The 23,418-nt window shown below is 34.3% G+C and overlaps 2 protein-coding genes across 2 annotated transcripts in view; one reads left to right on the top strand and one right to left on the bottom strand.

The window, feature by feature from the left end:
- The window catches only part of LOC111624000 (sodium/potassium-transporting ATPase subunit alpha-like), a 45,232-nt gene extending 34,479 nt beyond the window's left edge, over positions 1–10,753 (bottom strand). The window contains exons 1-2 of the mRNA XM_023366769.1: positions 10,166–10,753; positions 9,519–9,651 (exon numbers count right to left, since the gene is read on the bottom strand). Of these exons, the coding sequence (XP_023222537.1) occupies positions 9,519–9,651; positions 10,166–10,287 (255 nt within the window). The 5' untranslated portion in view covers positions 10,288–10,753. The remainder of the gene's footprint in view (positions 1–9,518; positions 9,652–10,165) is intronic.
- Positions 10,754–19,656: 8,903 nt separating this feature from the next.
- Positions 19,657–23,147, top strand: LOC111623990 (H/ACA ribonucleoprotein complex subunit 4-like; the record flags this gene model as incomplete). The annotated part of the gene is made up of 5 exons (XM_023366756.1): positions 19,657–20,004; positions 20,452–20,578; positions 20,659–20,789; positions 20,857–21,000; positions 23,064–23,147. Coding segments are annotated over 5 exons (834 nt in total), but the record flags the coding sequence as incomplete, so codon positions are not given.
- Positions 23,148–23,418: the final 271 nt, after the last annotated feature.

Raw genomic sequence — 23,418 nt, 5'->3', positions numbered from 1 at the left:
TATAATTAACTTACATCTAACTTAATCTAACACTATACTAATAAGAGGAAAAGGAAGGAAGGAAAGAAAAGGTCTACCGGTAGTTAGCACAGGAGGTCCTGATGGTGGTTTCCGATAATTGCGGGGGTTTTCTCGGCCGACTTTGGTATATTAAACATTCCTAGTATGAAATTTGGCACTTAGTTTCCGTAGACTACTATCTCTCATCAATCAAGTCACTAGTCCTCTTCTCTTCTCTTTGGACTACGCTAAACTTCGCACATTGGGCAGGTTCTTTGTCTTAAGCCTGACTTAATGTCCCGACGATATTTTCTTAACCCTTTCTCCTCGTCGTCCAGGCAAAAAGTGTCCTTCTTACCCCTTTGTTCACCTTGTGTACCCCACGGGCAGGGCCGCGCCCTGTTCACGTCGGTAAGCCACCAATCAGGACCCACGAAATTCCCGCTCCTGATCGGGTGACCGGAAATGGTCATTAGTAGAAAGAAGAAGGAAGGAAAAGAACAAAGAATCTTAAATCTAAATACTATAACTATGTATATACAAAATGGCGGACAGCCACACATGCCCTCATCAGGGGAGCTCAAACTCCACAGTGGAGTTTGTGATAGTCCACTCTCCTCCCTCTGAGGTTGTATCTGCCTTGATATGAGTCCTGTAGTTGATCACTTGGCGTTGTCCTGGCTTCCTGATGTACAGGTTCTCTGATATGACTCGGGGGTGCGATGCGTTGTTGGTAACTTCGTATTATGTTACCTTCATCCTCCTCTTCTTCATCTTCGGGCTGGTCAAGGTGATCCTCTCGGTTAGTCCTGTTCGGTGTATGATTTCGATGCACAGTATGTGAGAAATATGGCTTAAGTCTATCGAAGTGGATTACAAATGTCTTATCCTTTGAAGTTTCTCCTAACTCCGCGGTTACAGGACCTAGGATCCGGGTGATACGAAAAGGACCTAAGTACTTGGGGGAGAACTTGCCAAATTTTCTCCCACGATGCTTTCGCAACACCCACACTCTTTGGCCTACTTCAAACCTCCGCGCCTTCCTTTGTAAGTTACATCTCCCCCTATTATCTAGATTTTGGTGCCGACCCCTTAAATATGCCTGATTCCTAAGTACGGTTAATTTTTCCATTATTTCCTTCCTATGGTCAGAAATACTCGTAGTAGTTTGTGTCCCTGTGGGGAACACTTCGGGTATCCGAGGATCGAAGCCTAAAAGGAGGAATGCGGGGGATTCACCGGTCGAAGAATGGGTCGCGTTATTATAGGAAAAAGCCGCTTGGGCAATATACTGATCCCAATCCCGATTCCTACCTCTCGATAACCGGGCTATTATTCCGCAGATCGATTTATTAAACCTTTCACACACTGAATTCGCACACGGGCGGTAAGCAGTGGTGACTTTGCGTGTAATACCTAAGGTTTCGCATAAATCATTGAATAATGTGGACGTGAAATTTGCCCCCCTGTCAGAGATAATCACTTCGGGGCACCCATAACGGCATACAATACGTTCGAATATAACATCAGCGATGACCTTGGCTGTTTGATCCCGAAGAGGGATAACTTCCGCATATCTCGTGAACACATCGATAACCGATAGGATGTATCTATTTCCGCTGTTTGTTACAGTTAAGGGACCGATAATATCTATTGCTAATTTTTGGAAAGGGAAGCTTGCTACCTCCGTCTCTTGAAATGGCTCCTTTCCACGATGGAGATTGAATCGCTGGCAAGTTTTGCAACCTTTTATAATGGACTTAGCTATAGCATGAAGGTTTTTAACATGATAATGTCTGTCAACCAACTGACTCGTCTTTTCAGCACCTAAGTGCCCTCCCATGCCGGACTCATGGCAGGCCCTAACTACCTCCCTACTCATACCTTTTCCAACACAGACGCGCTTCCACCGGTATAAGTTATACCGACCAGGCTTAACATGGACTAATACCTCACCATCAAGTTGATATTCCGGCTGGATGGTTCCCTTAACATTAATGAACTCTCCCTTCCGACGGTCGTTCTCCAGCCCCTGTTTCATGGTACTTAGGAACTCATCCTCTTCCTGAGACTTTATAACCCGTTGATACAAATTCCCATTTTCCCCACTCGAACTGTGGTTCATAGAATCGTGTTGGGAATTGGGGCTTATTGGGCGCGACATGAGGTCAGCTACAGGGTTATTCTTGCCTTTAACATGTGCTACTATAATGTTATAGTTAGACAGCTCGATTGCCCACCTCATTAGTCGATCATTTTGGTTATTCATATTCCTAAGATATGATAGGGGTTTATGATCAGAGTATACCTTTACATCATGGCCCAATATAAGGGATTTGAAATGTTGGAGGGATAGAATTATGGCTAGGCACTCCTTCTCAATAGTGGAATAACGCAATTCCGGTCCTCTAAATTTCCGGCTAAAATATCCTAATGGGACTACGCCGTCATCTCGTTGCTGGCCGAGGACTGCTCCTGACGATCGATCAGACGCATCAGTATACAAAACGAATGGGGATGAGAAATCGGGGTGTGCTAACAACGGGGGGTTGGATAATACTTCCTTAAATTTTATAAAACTCGCCTGGCAATTCTCATCCCATGAGAAGGGTTTTCCCTTTTTCGTTAATTCCGTTAGAGGTAATGCTAATTTGGAGAAGTTAGGGATAAAGTTCCGAAAAAACCCCACCATCCCCAAGAAACTACGAACGTCCCTAACATTCCGCGGTGGGTTACCTTTCTTAATAGCTTCTACATTACAAGGGTCCGGGTAGATTCCTTTCATCCCAATCACGTGACCAAGGTATTTGATTTCTTCTACCCCGAACCTGCTCTTAGTAGGGTGGAGTTTCAGATTAGCGTCATATAATATTTTGATTACTTGATCGATGAGTTTTAAGTGTTCCTCTAGAGTAGGAGAGAAAAGGATGATATCGTCCTGGAAAACATAGCAGTTTACGCCTATGAATGGGGCAAGGAGGCGTGACATGCAATACTGGAAAAAACGACCGCTATTTTTTCCTCCCTGGGGAATCCGTGTTAACTGGTACTTAGCCCACGGCGTGGTGAAGGCGAATATGTGCCTTACCGCCGGGTCTAAAGGGATCTGGAAATACCCCGATTTTAAATCAATCACCGAAAAATATCTACTCCCATGGAAGGTGCTTAGGATCTCGTCAACTCTAGCTAAAGGGAACATCTGGGGTTTCGTAATCTCATTGACCTTGCGCAAATCTAGTGTCATCCTGATTTCGCCCGACTCCTTTTTTACAATGTGAATGGGGGAATTCCATTCTGAAGAACTTCTCTCTATAATTCCCACTCTTAAGTAGGAATCAATCAACTTTTTTAGATCCGCCAGATAGCATTGGGGTATACGGTATTGCCTAACATTGACTACACGGGTGGTGTCTACTTCGGGTTTATGGGTAAATAATTTCGTACCTTCTAAATCTTCGATCGATTCGGCAAAAAGACCAGGATACCGGTTGAGTATGCGGGTTACTTGGTCACTACTATTCGACATATGCGTTCCCAGAGATGGGGACTCAGATAATAGCCCGCTACTCAAGCATTCGAATGAGGACCTTAGCGGACCCTTCTTCGACTTTGATAAAAATTCCTGCTTGATATGCTCGCTCGCACTGGCTATCAGGGAAGGGAACTGCTCCATGACATCCATCCCAATAATACCCTCATATTCTAAATTGGGGGGAAACTTCATACAACAACAACGGATCGGGACTGTTTTACCATTATAGCTCATAACTAAACTCAAAAACTGATCACATTGTGTGATCGCACCATTAATACCCCGGATACTAGTTAATCTGTCGTTAGTCATTGCGTTGTTAATCTCCGGTCGACTCTTCCTGCGGATGAAACCCAAATCGATCAGGGACTTCTCGGCTCCCGTGTCTATTAGGAATCTCAGGTTCCCGGTTTTCATGCTACCAATTATTAATGGGAGTCCCTTTCCAGACAATATAAATTTGGTCAGATTAACCACCAGACTAGGAACTCTACGCTGACCGTCATCGAGTTCCTGTCCTAGTTTAAAGCATGGCTCTTACGATTTGGACATCTACGGGCAAGATGATTCGGGCTATCGCAAATAAAGCACCGGCGGCCGGGATAGTCGCGCCTTTCTGGCCGGGTTTCGACTAGCTTCGTCACGACTTCGAGAAGGGATTTCATACCTTTTTCTAAACTTGCCAAGCGATCGTCATCTCTGTGGAGCATTACAGGATTAGCGCTTTCCCTTCCCTCCTCACACCGTTGATCACTGTGGGCATTGTAACCTATATTTCTAATTTCCCGTGAGCTACCACATTCTCTCTCCACACGTTCCTCCTTCTCGGCCCATTCGAAGGCCTGTTCTAACGTCTCAGGCTCACGGCGGCTCACATGGCAACGGATATTCTGATGGAGACCTCTAATAAATCTTTCCTTAATGACGTCATCCTTGAACGAAACAACAGTACGGTTTTCCTGGATGGCCCTGGACATAACCGTCTTTGTCCTAACAATATAATCACTAATTAATTCTCTCCCTCCTTGCTTTATGTTCAGCAATTGATCCAAATGCCCTCTCTCTCTACCTTCAAACTTCTCATAGCATTTTATCAAATTCCGCTTTATTTCTCCGAAATCTGGTATGGGGGTGTGCTCTAACAAACACATAAACGTATTTAACGGATCTCCCTTCAGTTTGGCTTGTAAAACCGCAATTTTAACATCATCTCCCCATTTTGCTAGTCGCGCTATGTTATCCATCGTGCGGAAAAACTGAATTATATTAACATTATCGCTCGGGGAATTTGAGAAGGTAGGGATCATTCCCAAAAACCCTGTAACTACAATGGGAAGGTTCTCAAGTTTAACTTCTCCCTTATGCTCTAAAACTTGCTCGTCCTCCCGGTCCATAACTGACTAAGATAAATGAACAGTTACCTTAAAACTATACAATACTCAATTTCGAAGATCGATCTGAACGAGAGTTCTTTTTACAACGGGCATCCTGTCGCGGACGCCATTGTGAAAGTTAAAGATGTACGAGACAAATCGTTCCAACGAATATCAATTAAACAATAATTTATTACAACAGGGATTAACAGGTAACACAGAGATGCCCGTCAGAGACAAATACACAGATATACAACAGGTCTCTACTCTCGTCCGGAATCTTACAATTTTTAATTATCACGATATAGGTTCTAATCACTAACTTATAATTAACTTACATCTAACTTAATCTAACACTATACTAATAAGAGGAAAAGGAAGGAAGGAAAGAAAAGGTCTACCGGTAGTTAGCACAGGAGGTCCTGATGGTGGTTTCCGATAATTGCGGGGGTTTTCTCGGCCGACTTTGGTATATTAAACATTCCTAGTATGAAATTTGGCACTTAGTTTCCGTAGACTACTATCTCTCATCAATCAAGTCACTAGTCCTCTTCTCTTCTCTTTGGACTACGCTAAACTTCGCACATTGGGCAGGTTCTTTGTCTTAAGCCTGACTTAATGTCCCGACGATATTTTCTTAACCCTTTCTCCTCGTCGTCCAGGCAAAAAGTGTCCTTCTTACCCCTTTGTTCACCTTGTGTACCCCACGGGCAGGGCCGCGCCCTGTTCACGTCGGTAAGCCACCAATCAGGACCCACGAAATTCCCGCTCCTGATCGGGTGACCGGAAATGGTCATTAGTAGAAAGAAGAAGGAAGGAAAAGAACAAAGAATCTTAAATCTAAATACTATAACTATGTATATACAAAATGGCGGACAGCCACACTGGTATAATGTGCGGAGCTATCTAGATTTGTGATGGACCGAGAATTGTAGTCCTTCCGAAAATTTACGTATACGCAAGTCTAAGAATGCTACTTCCGCATCGCTTTCTTTCTCCCAAGTGAAATTGATGGAAGGATATATACTTGCGAGTTGTTGCATAAAGATAAGGAACGACTCCTCTGTGCCTTCCCACACTATGAGGATGTCGTCAACATAACGCAAATACAGCCTCGGGTAACGGATGGCAAGCGGGGAATTGAACGTTCTGTGCTCAATCTCTCTCATAACAAGTTTCACTAGGATAGTGGATAAAGGACCCCTTGTTTTTGTAAATAGATCTTTTGGTTGAAACGGAAATAATTGTGCTCGGTGACGAAGGTGAGGGCATCACGTATATCGAGCACCTGTTGGATGTTAAAGCCCTCTTTTAGAAGCAGCGAATTAGCCAGCATTACAGCCTCAAAGGTGGGCACTGAAGGATATATAGATATTACATCTAGCTTGTAGAAGGTATAGGTGTCTGGCCGTAGTGCCCCAATACTCGAAGCGATGGTGGATTTAGCAGCTACAGAAGAGGGAGTAACATATGGGGATCCCGGAACTATTGCGCAAAGGAATTTGGCAAGCACTTTTTCTAAAAAATCGGTGGGATGAGACCGTTTGTTTACCAGCGGACGTAATGGCCAGTTTGTCTTATGTGTTTTTGGCTGAAAGAACAACCTTGGACATGCAACATTGGAGGGGGGATCGAGCAATCCAGTTAGGGTTGAGGAAACACCTGGTAAGGCGATGATTCTTCTTGCCTTCCTTAATACCATCGGCGTAGGGTCCTCACTCATCTCCAAGGAATGCGACTGCGTTAGAAATTCGTTGGCCCTGGTTAAAAATGGAACAGTCTATGTGCAAAAAAAGGGGGTCCCTATGGGTAGCCCAGTATCTGGGGACCTTTGCGAAATAGTTATTAGACACTTAGAACACAAGATCTTTCCCCGATACCTCCCAAACATCATTTTATATGAGGTATATAGACAATACCATCATTTTATGGAAGACTGTTCCAGATGTGCTGGCATTCATACAAAATGTTAATGACAATCCTTATGGCTTAACCGTAGCGATTGAACAGTCTAATACCATAGATGTCTACTTCCTGGACTTAAACTTTAAAGTTGAAGGGTCAACTATCCACACATCTGTATACTGCAAACCTTGTGCAGCCTCTATGTACATCCCTGTAGGTTCGCGCAACCCATTTCTCTACAAGACAGCAGCATTTAATGCATTAGTTAAGAGGGCATTTTCTCACTCGTCTACCCTACAAGCTCTAGCCACTGAATTAACCCACATTAAGATGATTGCAACCAAGCACGGCTACCCTAATCTGACCCATCGTTTGATTGAGCATTACCACTGCTCAATGCACGCCTCCGCCACCATACAATCACCGACAATGGATCAGATAGTGAAACTTGTGTCCCTGTCACATTTAATCCCTACATTAAATCATTGTACACTGAAATCACAACAAACACCACATGCGGATAATGTACAGGAGATTTCGACGATTTTGACATCCTCCGCAATGGGAAAACTCTCCCAACCATAACAGACTCCCTGGGATTTACTCCATCCTTCTAAAGGACAACAGATGTGACAGGGACCTTATACTAAACGATCCTTGGCAACCAGATTACCCAAACACTGTGCAGACCTTCAGCATGGGCGACACAACATGGCCCTTGCTATTTATGCCTCTGATCCTGATATTGAGACTGCATTTAACCAAGTCAAGGTCATCCTAACTACGTCTCACCCTGAACACATAAGATGGTTGGAGGCCATATCTATTTATAGAGCAAGCCACAACGCCATGTGCATCAACCAAAAAGATGAGCTAAATTTATCGGTTGACTGGCAGGCTCTTATGGATGCCGACCTTTAACAGCCATTATCTACACATAAAATGCACATGCCCTTTGTAACGACTTTCATCAGGCATACGTTCGATTTAATTTGAATATTCACGTTCTAATTTTGTGTTCCATTAGTTATTTGGTATATTTCACCTGAGTTCAACTATTCAACAGTTCAAAAACATTAGTGATAAACTTTATTATTCACAGAACGCACTGGTAACAGGTTCCAGCCAAGGTGTTGAGTTACATCCCCGGTGTTGAAATGATGTTGATGTTGATTAAGATCATCTTATTTTATAATGTCTTAGAGCAAACCACATTCAAAAATAAAGAGTTCGCAATGTACTGTAAACATTGCCAAATTGTAAACATGTATATTTACAATATGTACATACATGTATTCATAAATTTAATTACTTTTTTTCTGTACTATATTAAAAACTAAAATTTATTTGTTTGTAAGCTTAAAATAGATTCTTATTAATCATATATTATTAAAAATGCATTTATAAGTAAAATACAGAACTGGAAATGGTTATTTGTGGTTTAGCCTAGTGACAAGTAAATTCGGAGACAAGTAAGTTGCCTCTCCTGGAACAAATTACCAACGTAAGGTGAGGTATACCTGTAGTTACAAATCAAATGTTAAAATCTTTCAAAACAGATTTCAAATCAGTTTTATTTTTGCCTGTAGTACTTGCTTTTTAAAACAATAATAAAATTATATTCTNTTATTACTAGAGGAATTAGATGTATTTTTACCAGCCAATTTAATTTTAAACCTAATTTTCATTATATACTTTGATAGCTGACATTTTAAGGCTTATTTGTAAAAAATTTTGTTTGATTCTTGTTTTTTTTTCGGTGTCCCATTAAATATGGAAAATCAAAGTGCTGTTCAAACAAGAAAAAAATTGTGGTACATGTATGGAGAAAATGTGCTGAGAGTAAGACAGTGTCAAAACTGGTTTACAAAATTGTGTTCTCGCAATTTCAATATTGAAGATACACCACATTCTGGATGGCCAGTTGAAGCCAGTGAAAACAAAATAAAGGTACAGATTGAAGCAAACTGCCAAATAACAACATTTGAAATCACTACGAGATTAAATTTGTTGAATTGAACCATTTATAATTACTGGAAATGAATAGGTTTTGTTTCAAAGCTCAATATATATATATATATACAAAGATATATGGGTTCCACATGTTCTTAAAGAGAGTTGCTCTCTTTGGTGGGATTTTAAAGACATTTTTTTGAGCTTTTACCAGACTATTTAACAATTGATTTGAAAGTATACTGCCATTGAGTAAGCAAATTGAGTAATATCATCAAACAGAAAAGGCCAGAATTGATGACACAAAAAAGTGTAGTGTTTTACCATGATAATGCCAAATTTCACACAAGTTTGGTAACTTGTCAGAAACTGTTACAGCTTCNTTAAAATAGATTCTTATTAATCATATATTATTAAAAATGCATTTATAAGTAAAATACAGAACTGGAAATGGTTATTTGTGGTTTAGCCTAGTGACAAGTAAATTCGGAGACAAGTAAGTTGCCTCTCCTGGAACAAATTACCAACGTAAGGTGAGGTATACCTGTAGTTACAAATCAAATGTTAAAATCTTTCAAAACAGATTTCAAATCAGTTTTATTTTTGCCTGTAGTACTTGCTTTTTAAAACAATAATAAAATTATATTCTATTAATAAAAAATTATCAAAATAATTATAATATTTTTGCAGAAACAAATAACATGTTTAATAATTAAGATGAAGAAACTATAAATTATAGAAAATTTAATACTTACATGATATTTATTTGTTGAATTAAATGGAATTTCACAAACTTTAGGATTTCTCTGGCGATAACTAACAACATTAGAAACAGCTAACTCCATGCACTTCATTATTGCTGTTTCTGATGCATCACCAGTACATTCTCTTTAAAATTATAAAATCAGAATTTCAATCACAACTACAACAAGTATTTCATCAATAATTTTACATTTTAATGATAATGTACAGTACAATAACACACAGTAATATTACACATATAATAATTATATTAAATTTTTGTTCAAAACTTTTATAGAAAATATATGATTATTTAATTTATGACAGAACAAAATACATGATATCATCCAGAATAAACAATTAAAAGAAGAATTTCCTTATAAAGAGTCTGTTCAAGTTATATTTGAAACAAAAATGGTTGTAAATAAGAAAATAAAATAGGAATCCAAAATAAGAAAACTTCAATAAATAAAATAATGGTGTTCCAAGAATAATTAAAATACTATAAAAAACTACAGTGCAGAAACTCAAAACAGAATATAAATACAAGAAATGCCCTAAACACCTACAGGTTAAAATTTCTGTAAGTTCTATAAGTTAGAATTTCTATAAGTTATAGAAATTTTAATAAATAAAATAAATATAAAATTGTGCCATATACCTTTTTAAAATTGGAACATTTTCTTGTCCAGGTTTAAAATCAGCTCTACTGCATAAACATGCTGCTCTTGATAGAAACTTCCAACCAGGGGAACTTTTATCATACTGAATTCCTAAAAACATTCATAGATATTCTTCCAGTGGAATATATCATATAATTTTCTATGATTTTATCATATACTACAAACATTTAACTTATTATTTTTATAGTTTGTATGTATATATTAAATTATCAAGAAATTATAAAATTTTATAATATAATTTATTTTTTAATGACTTTTATCACAGTATATTGTCAAGCATTCATGCTCTTGGTTAAAATTGCTCTGAATACAATCTAACTTTTGTTACAAAGATATTATTACAATGATTATTCAGAGTACAGTTATAACATTTTACTGAAAATGTAATGCAAGCTACATATGCATTGCTAGATATAGCCTTCACTCTCTGTGTCTTGTACTGCAAGTTTCAACTTGATAGCTCACTCCTGTTAATAGATTTGATAATATTAACATGGCTGCTTTACTATCAGGTGAATGTGAATCAAGCAGTTTACATCAAAGATGAGCAGTAAGCTGTGATAGCATTTCTGTGGGCTAAAGATGTATGGGAGGCTGAAATCCATCAAAGAATTTCAGTACAATATGGGAATAGTGTACTGCNCAACACTAATTTTTTTATCTTTTCTAAGTTATTTTTAAGTTATTGTTACATTATGTTATGTAAGTTAAGTTTTAGTATGATTTCCCTTCTCCCTCTCTTCCACTACCAGTTTATACCTCCACCGTCATCTATCCTCAAAGGTAAAGTGCAAATAAAACTACATTTTTTTTTATCAATTATTATTCTATTATGGTTATTTATACATTTACAACTACAAAATGCATTTTTCAGTGTTTTCCTTACTATAGTTATTATTTCTTTTTTTAATGTACTACTTAGCTTTAATTTGAGTGTTTTTAGTGTTGGAACAAATTATTTGGTTTTACATGTAATTGTATGGGGAAAAATGATTCACCTTATGACATTTTCATGATACGATCTCAGTTTCAGAATGGATTAATTTCCTATCCTTGAGGTAGTACTGTACTTGTTGGTTTTGTTTGATTTGGTTATATTTCATGCAGGCAGAGTTGAGCCTCTATTTATAGCTCATATTTGAAGTGTAGATTTTGTTTTTGGTTGGTACATTTTACTTTTGATATACAGTATATATAGAATAGATATAAATAATATTATATTGAATATCACGTCATATCTCAAGTGGGGGCAGACGTAATAATGATTTTACTCATTATTAGCATTTACAGTTTATCAAATTCATCTCTACTCTCAAAATTAAGATTTTTGCCATTTTATAATAATTAATAATATGAAAAGTTTTTTAAATAAAATATTGTAATAGATGGCACCACAAACAGTTTTAAATGCTGCTGGGAAAGTTAAGTAACTTATTGCTAGATATTTTTGATTGAATTATTGTTTTGGTTCATTTATTTTTTCAAAACATTTTCATTTATATCTTTTATGATTCACACAAACTGACTTCTTAGATGATTTAAATTTATANCTTATTATTTTTATAGTTTGTATGTATATATTAAATTATCAAGAAATTATAAAATTTTATAATATAATTTATTTTTTAATGACTTTTATCACAGTATATTGTCAAGCATTCATGCTCTTGGTTAAAATTGCTCTGAATACAATCTAACTTTTGTTACAAAGATATTATTACAATGATTATTCAGAGTACAGTTATAACATTTTACTGAAAATGTAATGCAAGCTACATATGCATTGCTAGATATAGCCTTCACTCTCTGTGTCTTGTACTGCAAGTTTCAACTTGATAGCTCACTCCTGTTAATAGATTTGATAATATTAACATGGCTGCTTTACTATCAGGTGAATGTGAATCAAGCAGTTTACATCAAAGATGAGCAGTAAGCTGTGATAGCATTTCTGTGGGCTAAAGATGTATGGGAGGCTGAAATCCATCAAAGAATTTCAGTACAATATGGGAATAGTGTACTGCAGCAGAACAGTGACCACAAATGAATCAATAAATTCAAAAATACTCACACAAGTACTCAATATAAAAAAAAAGCTAGATTCCCCACTACATTCACTACCGATGACAGCATTGAACAAATTTGTGGCATGATTCTTTAGAATAGACACATGACTATTGAAATATTAAATCACAATGCATCAGTCATGGTTCTGTGTAAAAACGTTCATAAAGTCTATGCAAGGTGGGACCCTAAACAAATGTCAGAAACATACAAACAGAATCATCTAATCATCTATTGATAGCTTTTAGATCACTTTGCTAATAAAGGTGCAGGCTGGACTGGACATCTGGCAATTGTGACAAATATGAGAACACCCCATGATATTTAATCACAGACAATAACATTTAGTGTAATGAGATCAACATTCTCTTTTTATACCACTCAGGATGACAAGAGGGTGTAAACTGGACACTGAGGCAAAAACTCCATTTATAGTTAAGACCCATTTATTGGAATACGAAAAAGTATATTATAATTACCTATTTTAGGAACTCCTAAAGTATAGCAAAATAGCTGGTCAAGGATGAATGACAATCCACTAAATAGGGTGATGATCTTCTTGATGGGTTGACAGCTTTCTCAGTAATTCCTTCTTCCAACCAAAGAGACCTTGTTGATATTACATTGTAATGAACATTGTTCCTCAAGTACACCTTGAGAACAATGTACCAAAAGAACAGTTACTGTTCAGAGAGGATAGCTATTGGACTTGGTGAAGTCTTAAACTGATGATTTGTCAATTTTGGAAAACTTTTTGACTGCAAATAGAGGAGCCTTAGAAAAACTTTAGGAGAAGACACAGGGAATAAAGAGCTATCCTTGAGCTTTTTAAAGGGTTTGTATCTTCAATTGAGCATCCAGATTGGTCCTAATCTCCTCTCTTCCTCTCTAAATTGGTTCCTTTTTCATTGTTGAGGGCAGTTTGAAATTAAATTTGGGAACATAGTATAGTCAATGTCAATATTTTATTACAATATTGTATTCTGACACTGGCTACAGATGTTTATTATATTTTCATGATTTCCACCCATAACTCAGAGTGAAGCATTTTTAATCCTGTCATAAATATCACCAGCTGCAATCACATGACATTCCGTTTTGGAATTACACATTTCATCTTGTCATTTTTGCAATCATGGAGTTTTTCTCCATGATTGCTCAAATTCCACAAGCGTCAGGATCTCTCTCTCTCTTCTTCCTTTTAATTGCTAATCAAAACAGTTCAAAGCCAACCAACAATAGGAAAAAATGTCATTTTTCTCAGTGTTTTGGAGTCCCATGCACAAACTATGTTATGGTACTCTAAAAAACCAATACTGGAACATTACTAGGAAAAGACCACAATGGTAGACAGTATTCATACAGTGAGCTATTGTGTAATGAACTAAAGCCTACAATTCAAATAAAATACAAAGAGCTGTTCACTAAAGTCATTGCCTTTCCAGAGAACAGTTCTAAAACAACCACTTCACACCTAAGCGATAATTCCAGCAAACAAACAATAAAAAAGTTTAATGTTCAAACATTTTATTGTTTGTTTGCTGGAATTATCGCTTAGGTGTGAAGTGATTGTTTTAGTATATATTTCCAGTTTGTGTGTCAGTTTTTTATGTCTGAGAACAGTTCTCTTTTATTGCTATAAAATAAAATATTCTGATAAAAATTTGAAATTTATTTAATTAAACTAATAGTTCTTCATCTGTTAGCAATAGTCAAGATTGTAAAATATTACATTAAGATATAACAAATATCATTATCATCAAAACTTAAAATCCTCTAAAGCAACAGTTCTCAACCTGTATTGACTTACATACCACTTGGCAGCCCTTTTCCTAAATTGTATCCCTTACACCCTTACATTAGAAAAACGTTTATACTTTATATAGTTGTATTTTAAACTTGTTTTAATTGTAAATCAATAGCAGTGAAATGGCAAGGAGAGTGCACAGGGCTGCTGAATTGATAAAGATTAAAAGATTATCTGTATAGGTACAAATGTTTAGTGCTCAGTGTTTCATCTACTTTTCTACTTACTATACCATTGTTCTTCGAAATTGGTTAATAAAAAAAGAAACCAATAATAAATTGTATATACATATTTAAAACTTGGAAGATCAATTTATTGAATTCAAGTTATCATAATTATTAAATATTATTAATTTCATTTTCATTTTAAGTTAAATTATTCCAATCAGTGCTTGTTTTGAGTTACACAGATTTTGAAGTCAGGTTTGACTGATTAAGGTATAATCTTAAATCCAGAGCAGCATTCAACTTATTACGGTATTTGTTTTTAATACAGATATATGAAGAGAAAGCTCTCTCTACCAGCTTCATGCTTGTAAATGACAACAGAAAGTTAGTGCCTTGTCAGTAAGCTGTTCATATTCTCTGCTGATATCTGACCAAAAGTTAATAAAACATTTCCCTTTAAATTTGGCTTTTAAAGTAATGTCATTTGAAAGTTAAATCAAGTTCTCTTTTTTCTGGACTGAAAATTTAGCTATCCAAAAGTATTCTTCTTCAAAAAGATTTGAAATCCAATAGTTTCCTTTTTCAGGTTTGTGGAAGTACTTCTCAAAAGCTGATTTTAGCCTTTTAAAGTGTTCAGTTATTTTTTCACTTATTTCCTGGGAGAGGTGAGAAGTTTGTACTCAGATAGGAAATTGTGCAACGTTTCAAATACCTCAGGTTGGCCATTTTCAATACATAACCTCCAAAAATCAAATTTTTTTAATCATAGATTTAATTTTGTCTGAAACATCGAAGATCTTTATGGAGTTATTCTAAGTGCCAAATTTAATTATTTATATGTAGAAAAACATCTCATAAATATGCAAGTGCCTGAAGCCAATTACAATAATGTAACTTGGAAACAAGTTGAAAAGGGTGTCTTCAAAGAAAACCTGGACTTCATGTCTAAATTCAAATAACTGGGTAAAATGGCAAGATTTGTTCCCAGGTAACCAGGAACAACCATGCCATGAGATAGCCACCTTACTTCTGTATGGAAGAGCAGAGTAAAATGTAGACTATTCATCTTATCACACAAAGCTTTGACAATTCTCAAGTTAGTTGGTCTTGACTTTATAAAATTAACCACTTTCACAGCTTTATCAAGAACAAGTTTTAGTTCCACTGGAAGGTACTTAGATGCCAGATTTTGCTTGTGGATCCAACTTGCATTTGGAGCCATCTTCATAACATAACCACACAGACTGGAATAAAAACCTGACAGAGACTTGCCATCATCAATACATATTCCACAACAATTAGACCAATGCCCTATTATTGAAATAACAATCAATAGCATTAAATATATCCTCACCTGTTGTGTGTTCTGATAAAGCATGACAAAGCAAAAGGTTTTCTTCAACTTCATTGTCTTTTAAATAGCTTAAGATAGCAAGTAAAATAGAAAAATTAGCAACATCGTGTTTTCATCAACTTGAATGGAGGAAATCTCACTATTTTTAATTCTGAAAATTACTGCTGCCTCAGCATCATTAGACATATCCTGAATTCTTTAAAATATTGTATAGTTTGAAACAGGTTTGTTCATTTTCTGCATATGTTCTTCTCCAAGCATACACTGAACGGCATCTTCTACACAGGAAAAAATTAGATTCTCAGCAATTATATGATTTTATGCATTTAGCAATATGGTGACTAATACAATATCTAGCTTCAATCACATTTTCAAAATATAATCTATTAGCTGGCAAGATATAATCTTGCCAGCTAATAGAGATTATTTATCAAGATTATATCTTGCCAGCTAATAGAGATTATTTGCAAAATTGACAAATTCTTATTTTGAACTGCTAAGCATTTAAAAAAAATTAGATTGCTTATTTTTATAATTGGCATATTTTGTTTGTAGATGCCATAAAAGTAGGGATTCATGATGCCATTTGATGACACTTCCCCAGATACTATACATTTGGGTTTAGGACAGTCATCAGCTCCTATATATGAAAATCCATATTTCATGTATTAATCACAGTATTTTCTCTTTTTTACCTTCCTGCAGAACTGAAAACTGTACCCTTTCAGTGTTTTGCGCCAAAATATTATGTATCTTGAGATGTGCTAGATAATTGATCACTTTCCAAAATTTTGTTTTTCAGCTTTTTTACTGTTAGAGTTGCCACCTTTTAAAAATTGCTGACCCGGACATTTTAAAATTAGGATGTTATACTTAGAAATAAAAAGATTAGTTTTTTATTCTGAGTAGATAATAAATATTTTTTTTATTAGAAGGTAAACATGTNATAAATTGTTACTAATCGCCCCTCAACATGGAAAATCGCCCACATGGGGGCGATATCGACCCCGTTGAGAAACACTGTTCTAAGGGAAAGTCATAACAGGATTTTATAACTTTTTACAAGGGCACTTAAGACTATGTCCTATATGGCGACACCAAATGGATCATGATTTATTTCACAATACAAATGGTGAAATTCACCAAACTCATGTTATTTCTTATAAATATTGTTTGTCTTTTGCTTACAAGAAGTTTCAGTAGTACAATGTAGAAAACTGTTTTTCATGGTATGCATTTGACAAAGTTGTCTCACTGCCATTTTGTAAACATGTGTCCACTCTGAACAGAGGTTGCTTGAGAGCTGGAAGCATGTACAATGGTTCTTTCTACCTATGGTCACTGGATGCTTCCATGTAAGACGTAGCCTAAGAAATTGTTTGTGCCTTATTTTTCAACATAGTTATTCACTTCACAACACAAACTTCTGCATGCCTTCAAGAAAGAAAAGCTTTTTGGTAGGCCTTTAACCAACTTTGCATTGATTCTATTTTCTTGTGTCATCAGCAAACTTCTGACCTTGCAAACTGTTCTTTCAAAGGTCCAAACAAATGAAAATCTGATAGTGCCAAGTCTGGATTGTGTGGTGGATGTTTCATCATCTGAAATTTCAAGCCCCATACAGCTGCACATTCATTATATATGCAGCTGTATGGGGCCAGGCATTGCATGAAGCAGCAAAATGCCTTTTGAGAGATGTTTGTGACATTTCAATCACATTGTGGGCTTCACCAGCATGTCACTGTTTTAGTGCATTTCCAAGAAAAGGGTTGAACAGACTAGTCAGTTTTATCCTTTTCGTGGAAGTGCACTAATATAGGACCATTGGCATCCCAAAATATCTTCAGTATCACTTTTCCAGTAGAAGCCTGTGTCTTGAATTTTTTGTTGACTAGAGACAATATATGCTTCCACTACATTGGGAGATCTTCCTCTCTGGTTCATAATGATGCATCCAGGATTTGTCTCTTGTCACACTTCAATGAAGAAAAGCATCTTCATAGGCATAGCAATCTAAATCTCCTGACAAATCATATGCCATGCATGCTTGTGATCAACAGACCCATCTTACTACACACTCTTCTATATCCACAATCATAATGCTTAGTATTGTATACAGAGCTGTGACTCATGTTAATTCCACAGCAATTTTAACAACAGTAACTTTCTTGTAGTCACAGATTTTCTGTTTGATCTGCTGTTTCACTGACTCAGTTGCAATGCAAACTGGTATTCATCACTGATGTTTTTAAATCTTTCCACCTGTTCAAACACACTCTTGACTCAAACAACTGTTTCTATGTTGAACCTTTATTCACTTATATGGTTTGGAAGGTGTTACTTCCTCTGACCATAAAAAAAAATTGACACTTCATTGTTCTTCTATGATGTAATTCGACAGTAAAACAGCCATGTTGTACAAACTATTGTGCTGATGCATACCACTTAATCCTCACAACTCCTCTATGGTGTATTGCTAGGAGTCATTTTGCAATAAGATGATTTTTTATGGTGCATACATCTCCATGAATTTTAGATCAAAATTCCTATTATTTAATGATTTTCCTTCATAAATGTTCAGTTTCATTGATAAATTTTAAGTTAGTTTTTCTATCTAAGCATAGTAATATTTGATCAAGTCTATTACAGTTTTGTTGTTGGAAGATAATTTTTTTAACACCAAAACTGTTGTCAGTCTAATTAATTGTGATTTTTTAAAAATGTAATGTTATAAAATTAAAGGTTAAGGAATTAATATATTTTATTATTAATAAAATTTAAAAACATTGCATTAATTAAGATTCTGGAATATTTATTATATAGCTATTTAATATATAAAGTCTTAAAATATATTTAAGTATTTGTAAATATTGGTAAAATGTAATGTACCCATGTAGCTTTGATATCTTTTATGTTGAAATGTTTGTCTATTACCCTGATAAATGAAATTTGTTAATAGTAATAAATATGTTAATGTGAGAAATTCTGATTAAAAATAGTTAACTGTGCAAAAGGCAAGCAATTATCATATTTTTGTAGATTGACTGGCATGCTGCATATAACGGGGGTTACTGCCATTCCAGTTAAATTACAAAAAATAAAATCAGATCTAACAAAACTAGTTGTTAATTGTTAAAGAAAATTTTCATTTACAAGATAATGACTTAGTAGTAGTAGTAAGTAAGTAGTAGTAGTTAGTCAGTGTTGATTACACTGACAATCTACCTTGACAAAAATAACATCTTCCTCTCAAATTTCATACAAAGTGGATGTTAATGGGTATAAGATCAGGTAATTTACAATGAGTTTCTGAAATTTAATATGTTTATTTTTTGTTTTTTGAATCAAATTACAATAAATTAAACACCAAAAAAAAGAGAGAACTTTTGGCATTCACGAATATTTTACATTGTTAGAAAGAAGACAAAATGAAGAAATTAAACATATAATCATAGTTTTTGATGTAATCCTAACAGTTTTACAGTTTTAAAATAAAAATGTGTTCATTTTTTAATGCACCCTCTAGAAGGGATGTATAACCTCACTTAAACCAGCATGCAGGTTTTTACCGTATGGAAATATCTGCTCCCCAGATAGACCGACATGCCAGACAATCCATGAAAATACGGTAACAGTAAATCTAATCACATTTAGATTGTCATTCTATACAAAGAATCAACTTTGTCAATTATTACAAACCAAATGTGTAAAAGAAAAATATTTTAATAGTTGAATTATTTTCTTCTTTATTTAGATATTTTTTGAGCAAGAAATACACAGGATATACAAGGATTAATAATGAAATTTAAAATTCTTTTACCATAGTACTAATATATAAAAATTTGCTACATTTTTGTACATATAGTTTGTAAAATCTGTTCTAATTGACACTGTCAAATATAAAAATCTGTTAGCAAATAAATTTTATTTTAAAAAGAAAAATTCTAATAATAGTATTCTTTCTTACTGTATCCAATATTATAATTAAAAATTTTTAGCCATTAGGTTTCAATTAATGTTAAGATTATTTAATAAAATAATTTTTAAAAACAGGTGTCTGAAATTAAATTCTAATTTTGTTTACAGAATTTTCATAAACTAAATGTAAGAACAAATCATTATACGCCTCTTCCTTCTGGATGTTCTCCATTAAAACGTGAAATTCAAGAATATATCAGATCTGGTTTTATAAATCTTGATAAACCATCTAATCCATCTTCTCATGAAGTCGTGGCTTGGATTAAAAGGATTCTTGGAGTTCAGAAGACTGGACATAGTGGTACTTTGGATCCAAAAGTAACGGGATGCTTAATTGTATGTATTGAAAGAGCAACACGTCTCGTTAAATCACAGCAGGGTGCTGGAAAAGAATATGTCTGCATTTTTCAACTTCATAGTGCTCCCGAAAGTATAAATCAAGTAGCAAAAGTAAGTTTTGCAATTATTATCTTAAGTATTTGATTAAATAAATTATTAATTATCTAAGACTATAATTATTGAAAGGGGACATATACTGATAGAGTTGGTAATATATACAAAATAGTTTTTAAAATTAAAATGTCATTTAATTTTAAAAACTGTTTTGTATATATTACCAACTCTATCAGTATATTAAATTATATTAATTTAAGGATTTTATTTATTTTATTAATTAAGGATTTTATTAAAAATTTTATTAAAAAAGAAAAACTTAGAATAATATGAAAACTACTGAAAGTACATTAGAATGAATAAAATCTTAATTATCAAAATTCTTCATATACAGTGATTTTTCTAGATAATTTGTAATCTCAGAATTTTTAGTATACGTAAATATTTCTAAAAGTCAAAATATAATTTGGTTTTTTAAAAAAAATGCATTTAATATTTATTCAGACAGTAGAGTCATTGACGGGTGCATTGTTTCAAAGACCACCTCTTATATCTGCAGTGAAACGACAACTCAGAGTTCGGACAATCTATGAAATCAAATTTTTAGAATATAAACAAGAGCAGAACATGGGTAAGTAAAACAGTTTTAATTAGTGTTCATATAGCATTTTACATTGAAATATATAATTTTATTTCAAATTGTAAATTTAGGATTATTTTGGGTTAGCTGTGAGGCTGGAACTTACATAAGAACACTGTGTGTTCATTTGGGTTTATCACTGGGTACTGGAGGTCAAATGCAAGAATTGAGAAGAGTTCGATCTGGGATTCAGTCAGAAAAGGTAAAAGTTTCTAAAATTGAATTTAATAAAGTAATTTTCAATTTAATTACTTAATATCTATTTTTAGGATGGATTAGTGACAATGCATGATGTTTTAGATGCTCAATATCTGTACCTTAATCATAAAGATGAGTCATATCTGAGACGAGTCATCAAACCTTTAGAAGCCTTATTAGTTTCTCATAAAAGGATTGTTATGAAAGACACTGCTGTGAGTTAAAATTTATGTATTTATATATAAAATTTATTTAATATAATATTGTTATATTTTAAATCCGAGCTTGACTTTGTGGTCATATGGACAAAGCTAGGCATTTCAATGTTCATGAATTTGGTTAACACAAAATATTGGCTAATATATAATACAAAGTGTGTTGTGCTTTTGTAAATTCAATAACAATTATGTTATGTCGTTTAATACAAAGCCCACTACTTCAATTTCCCAAAGTCACAAGAACCAGTGGCAACACACAAACTATCATGATCAAGGGATATTATTATCTTTGTTGGCAATGTGGGTATGTGCCCCATTAATGCTGTTCACACTAACTCGAAAAATTATATTTTCTGTTTTGTAGTCAACACTTTGAATGCTGCAGTGATGCTAAATGATTAGTTAAAACAGTTGATGTGCACATTGGAAGCTAGAAGTTAATGGAGTCAGAGTGGTTTGGAAGTTTTATGAAATAATTCTTGTTTTTAATTGCTTTAATAATGGAAATAACAAAACAATTGAATTGCAGTATTAACTATTGTAATCAGTTTAATTTTAAAATTACAAACAGATTTGCTTGGATTTCAAAGATACTAAGTTATTTTTAAATTTGGAAAGTTTTGTAGTATCTGGATTCAGTTTGGTAGCTAGGTCATCCTGTTATATCTATTAGCTTTAATCCTCTTTTTACCAACACTAATTGATATTGAAAAATAAGCATTGATTCTTTCTTCAAGCCACTGTAATAATAAAAGTTATGTTGAAGAATAATCAGTTGAAATATACCAACTAGAAGGCTGCATGGCCAGTGGTCTTTTCCAGTTAATCCAGTTAATAAGGATGCATATTTCTACAATTATTTATGTCTTCAAACCTCTTTATCTCAATAAAGTATATGTTTGTAACAACACAGAAGTTTATTTTTAAAATCTACAAACAAAAAAACAGAAAAAATTTTATTGCCATTTGATGATAGAACTGTTGATATTTTATTTTTTAACACAAAATTACAAAGTGCCAATTTTAAGTCCTTTGTATCAATGGGGTTTGACTGTACTAAACAGGTTTGGCCAATCCCTGAGCTATGTGTGGCCTGCTGGTGTTTTTTTTTTTTTGTAGCCTACTGATGAATTGAATGTAGTGCAAGTTGCACTATATTCAATTAAATATCCAGAAAGATAGATGCTTGTTTCACATGATTAAAGTAGGTATCTTACTGTCAGTAATTTCAATAAAATATATAGATTTGAACACACAGTAACCATATGATATGTATGAAGCTTTATAATTATTGCCACCAGAGGAATGTTACTTGTATCTCTTCACCACACAAACATCTTACAGTTAACCAACATGAAGGGTTTCTAACAAGGAGCAGTGTATAATGAGCACATTATTTATCCAGAATTACCAATTTAGTAATTTCCACTAAATCTGGTAGATTGAGGCATTTTTTCCCTTGTTCACAGGCTGCAATTAGAAAAGAGTTTGGATTTATCAAATTAGCCCATGAAATGATTTGAGTTGGCCTGGTATTAAAAATGACAAGAACACAAATTGTTGTATGTCCTTTTATGTTCTTCTCAGCTTTTGTGCAGAGAAGAACATAAAATGTTGATTCTCCTGTGCTTTAATTGTGTTGCTGTAACATAAGTAGAAATTAATTATCATCTTGTATGAAAATCTAAGATTGTAATATTGTTCAGTAACTAGTATTTATAGTGTAATTCATCTATTCTAAGAAATGAACATGTCAGATACAATTTATAACCATTATTAGTATAGTAAATGTGATGTAAGAAATTGTCTATATATTTGTAGTATGTTGTAGAAGATTTTGTTCTGTTTATATGCATATTAGATATGTGAAAAAGTTACAAAAATTAAATTATAATTGAAATAATAATTGTTAATTTTCATGTAGATAACTACAGTATCATAAATTATATTAAAAAGAGGAATTTTGACCTATTCTATTGATTGATTTATAAATTCATGAAAATTAAAAAATTTATAGGTTTGATTTCAGTATAACTGATAAAATATCTAATAATTTTTAGGTAAATGCCATATGTTATGGTGCCAAAATTATGCTTCCAGGAGTCTTNATTAAATTACTTTTATACAAAAGTGTAACTGAATAGTTATAAAGTAATTTAGAAAATTCTGAAAGAAAAGATAATGGGACACCCTCTCTGGATAATAGCCCAAAAGCCAATCCAGTAGTTTAGATTTAATCTAAATATATAAAATTACTTGTCCTGACTGACTGACTGACTGATTCATCATTGCCTAGAGCAAACTGCTGAACCTAAAGAGGTGAAATTTGGTACACAGTTAGGGTACATCATGAAAATGCACACCAAGAAAGGATTTTTCGAAATTTCCCTTGTGGGGGAGAGGAAAAGGATTAAG

This window comes from Centruroides sculpturatus, unplaced genomic scaffold (genome assembly GCF_000671375.1).
Source record: "Centruroides sculpturatus isolate CEXI.00-Female unplaced genomic scaffold, Cexi_2.0 scaffold326, whole genome shotgun sequence".
Taxonomy (NCBI): Eukaryota; Metazoa; Arthropoda; class Arachnida; order Scorpiones; family Buthidae; genus Centruroides; species Centruroides sculpturatus.
This window is presented reverse-complemented; position numbering and strand designations above follow the sequence as displayed.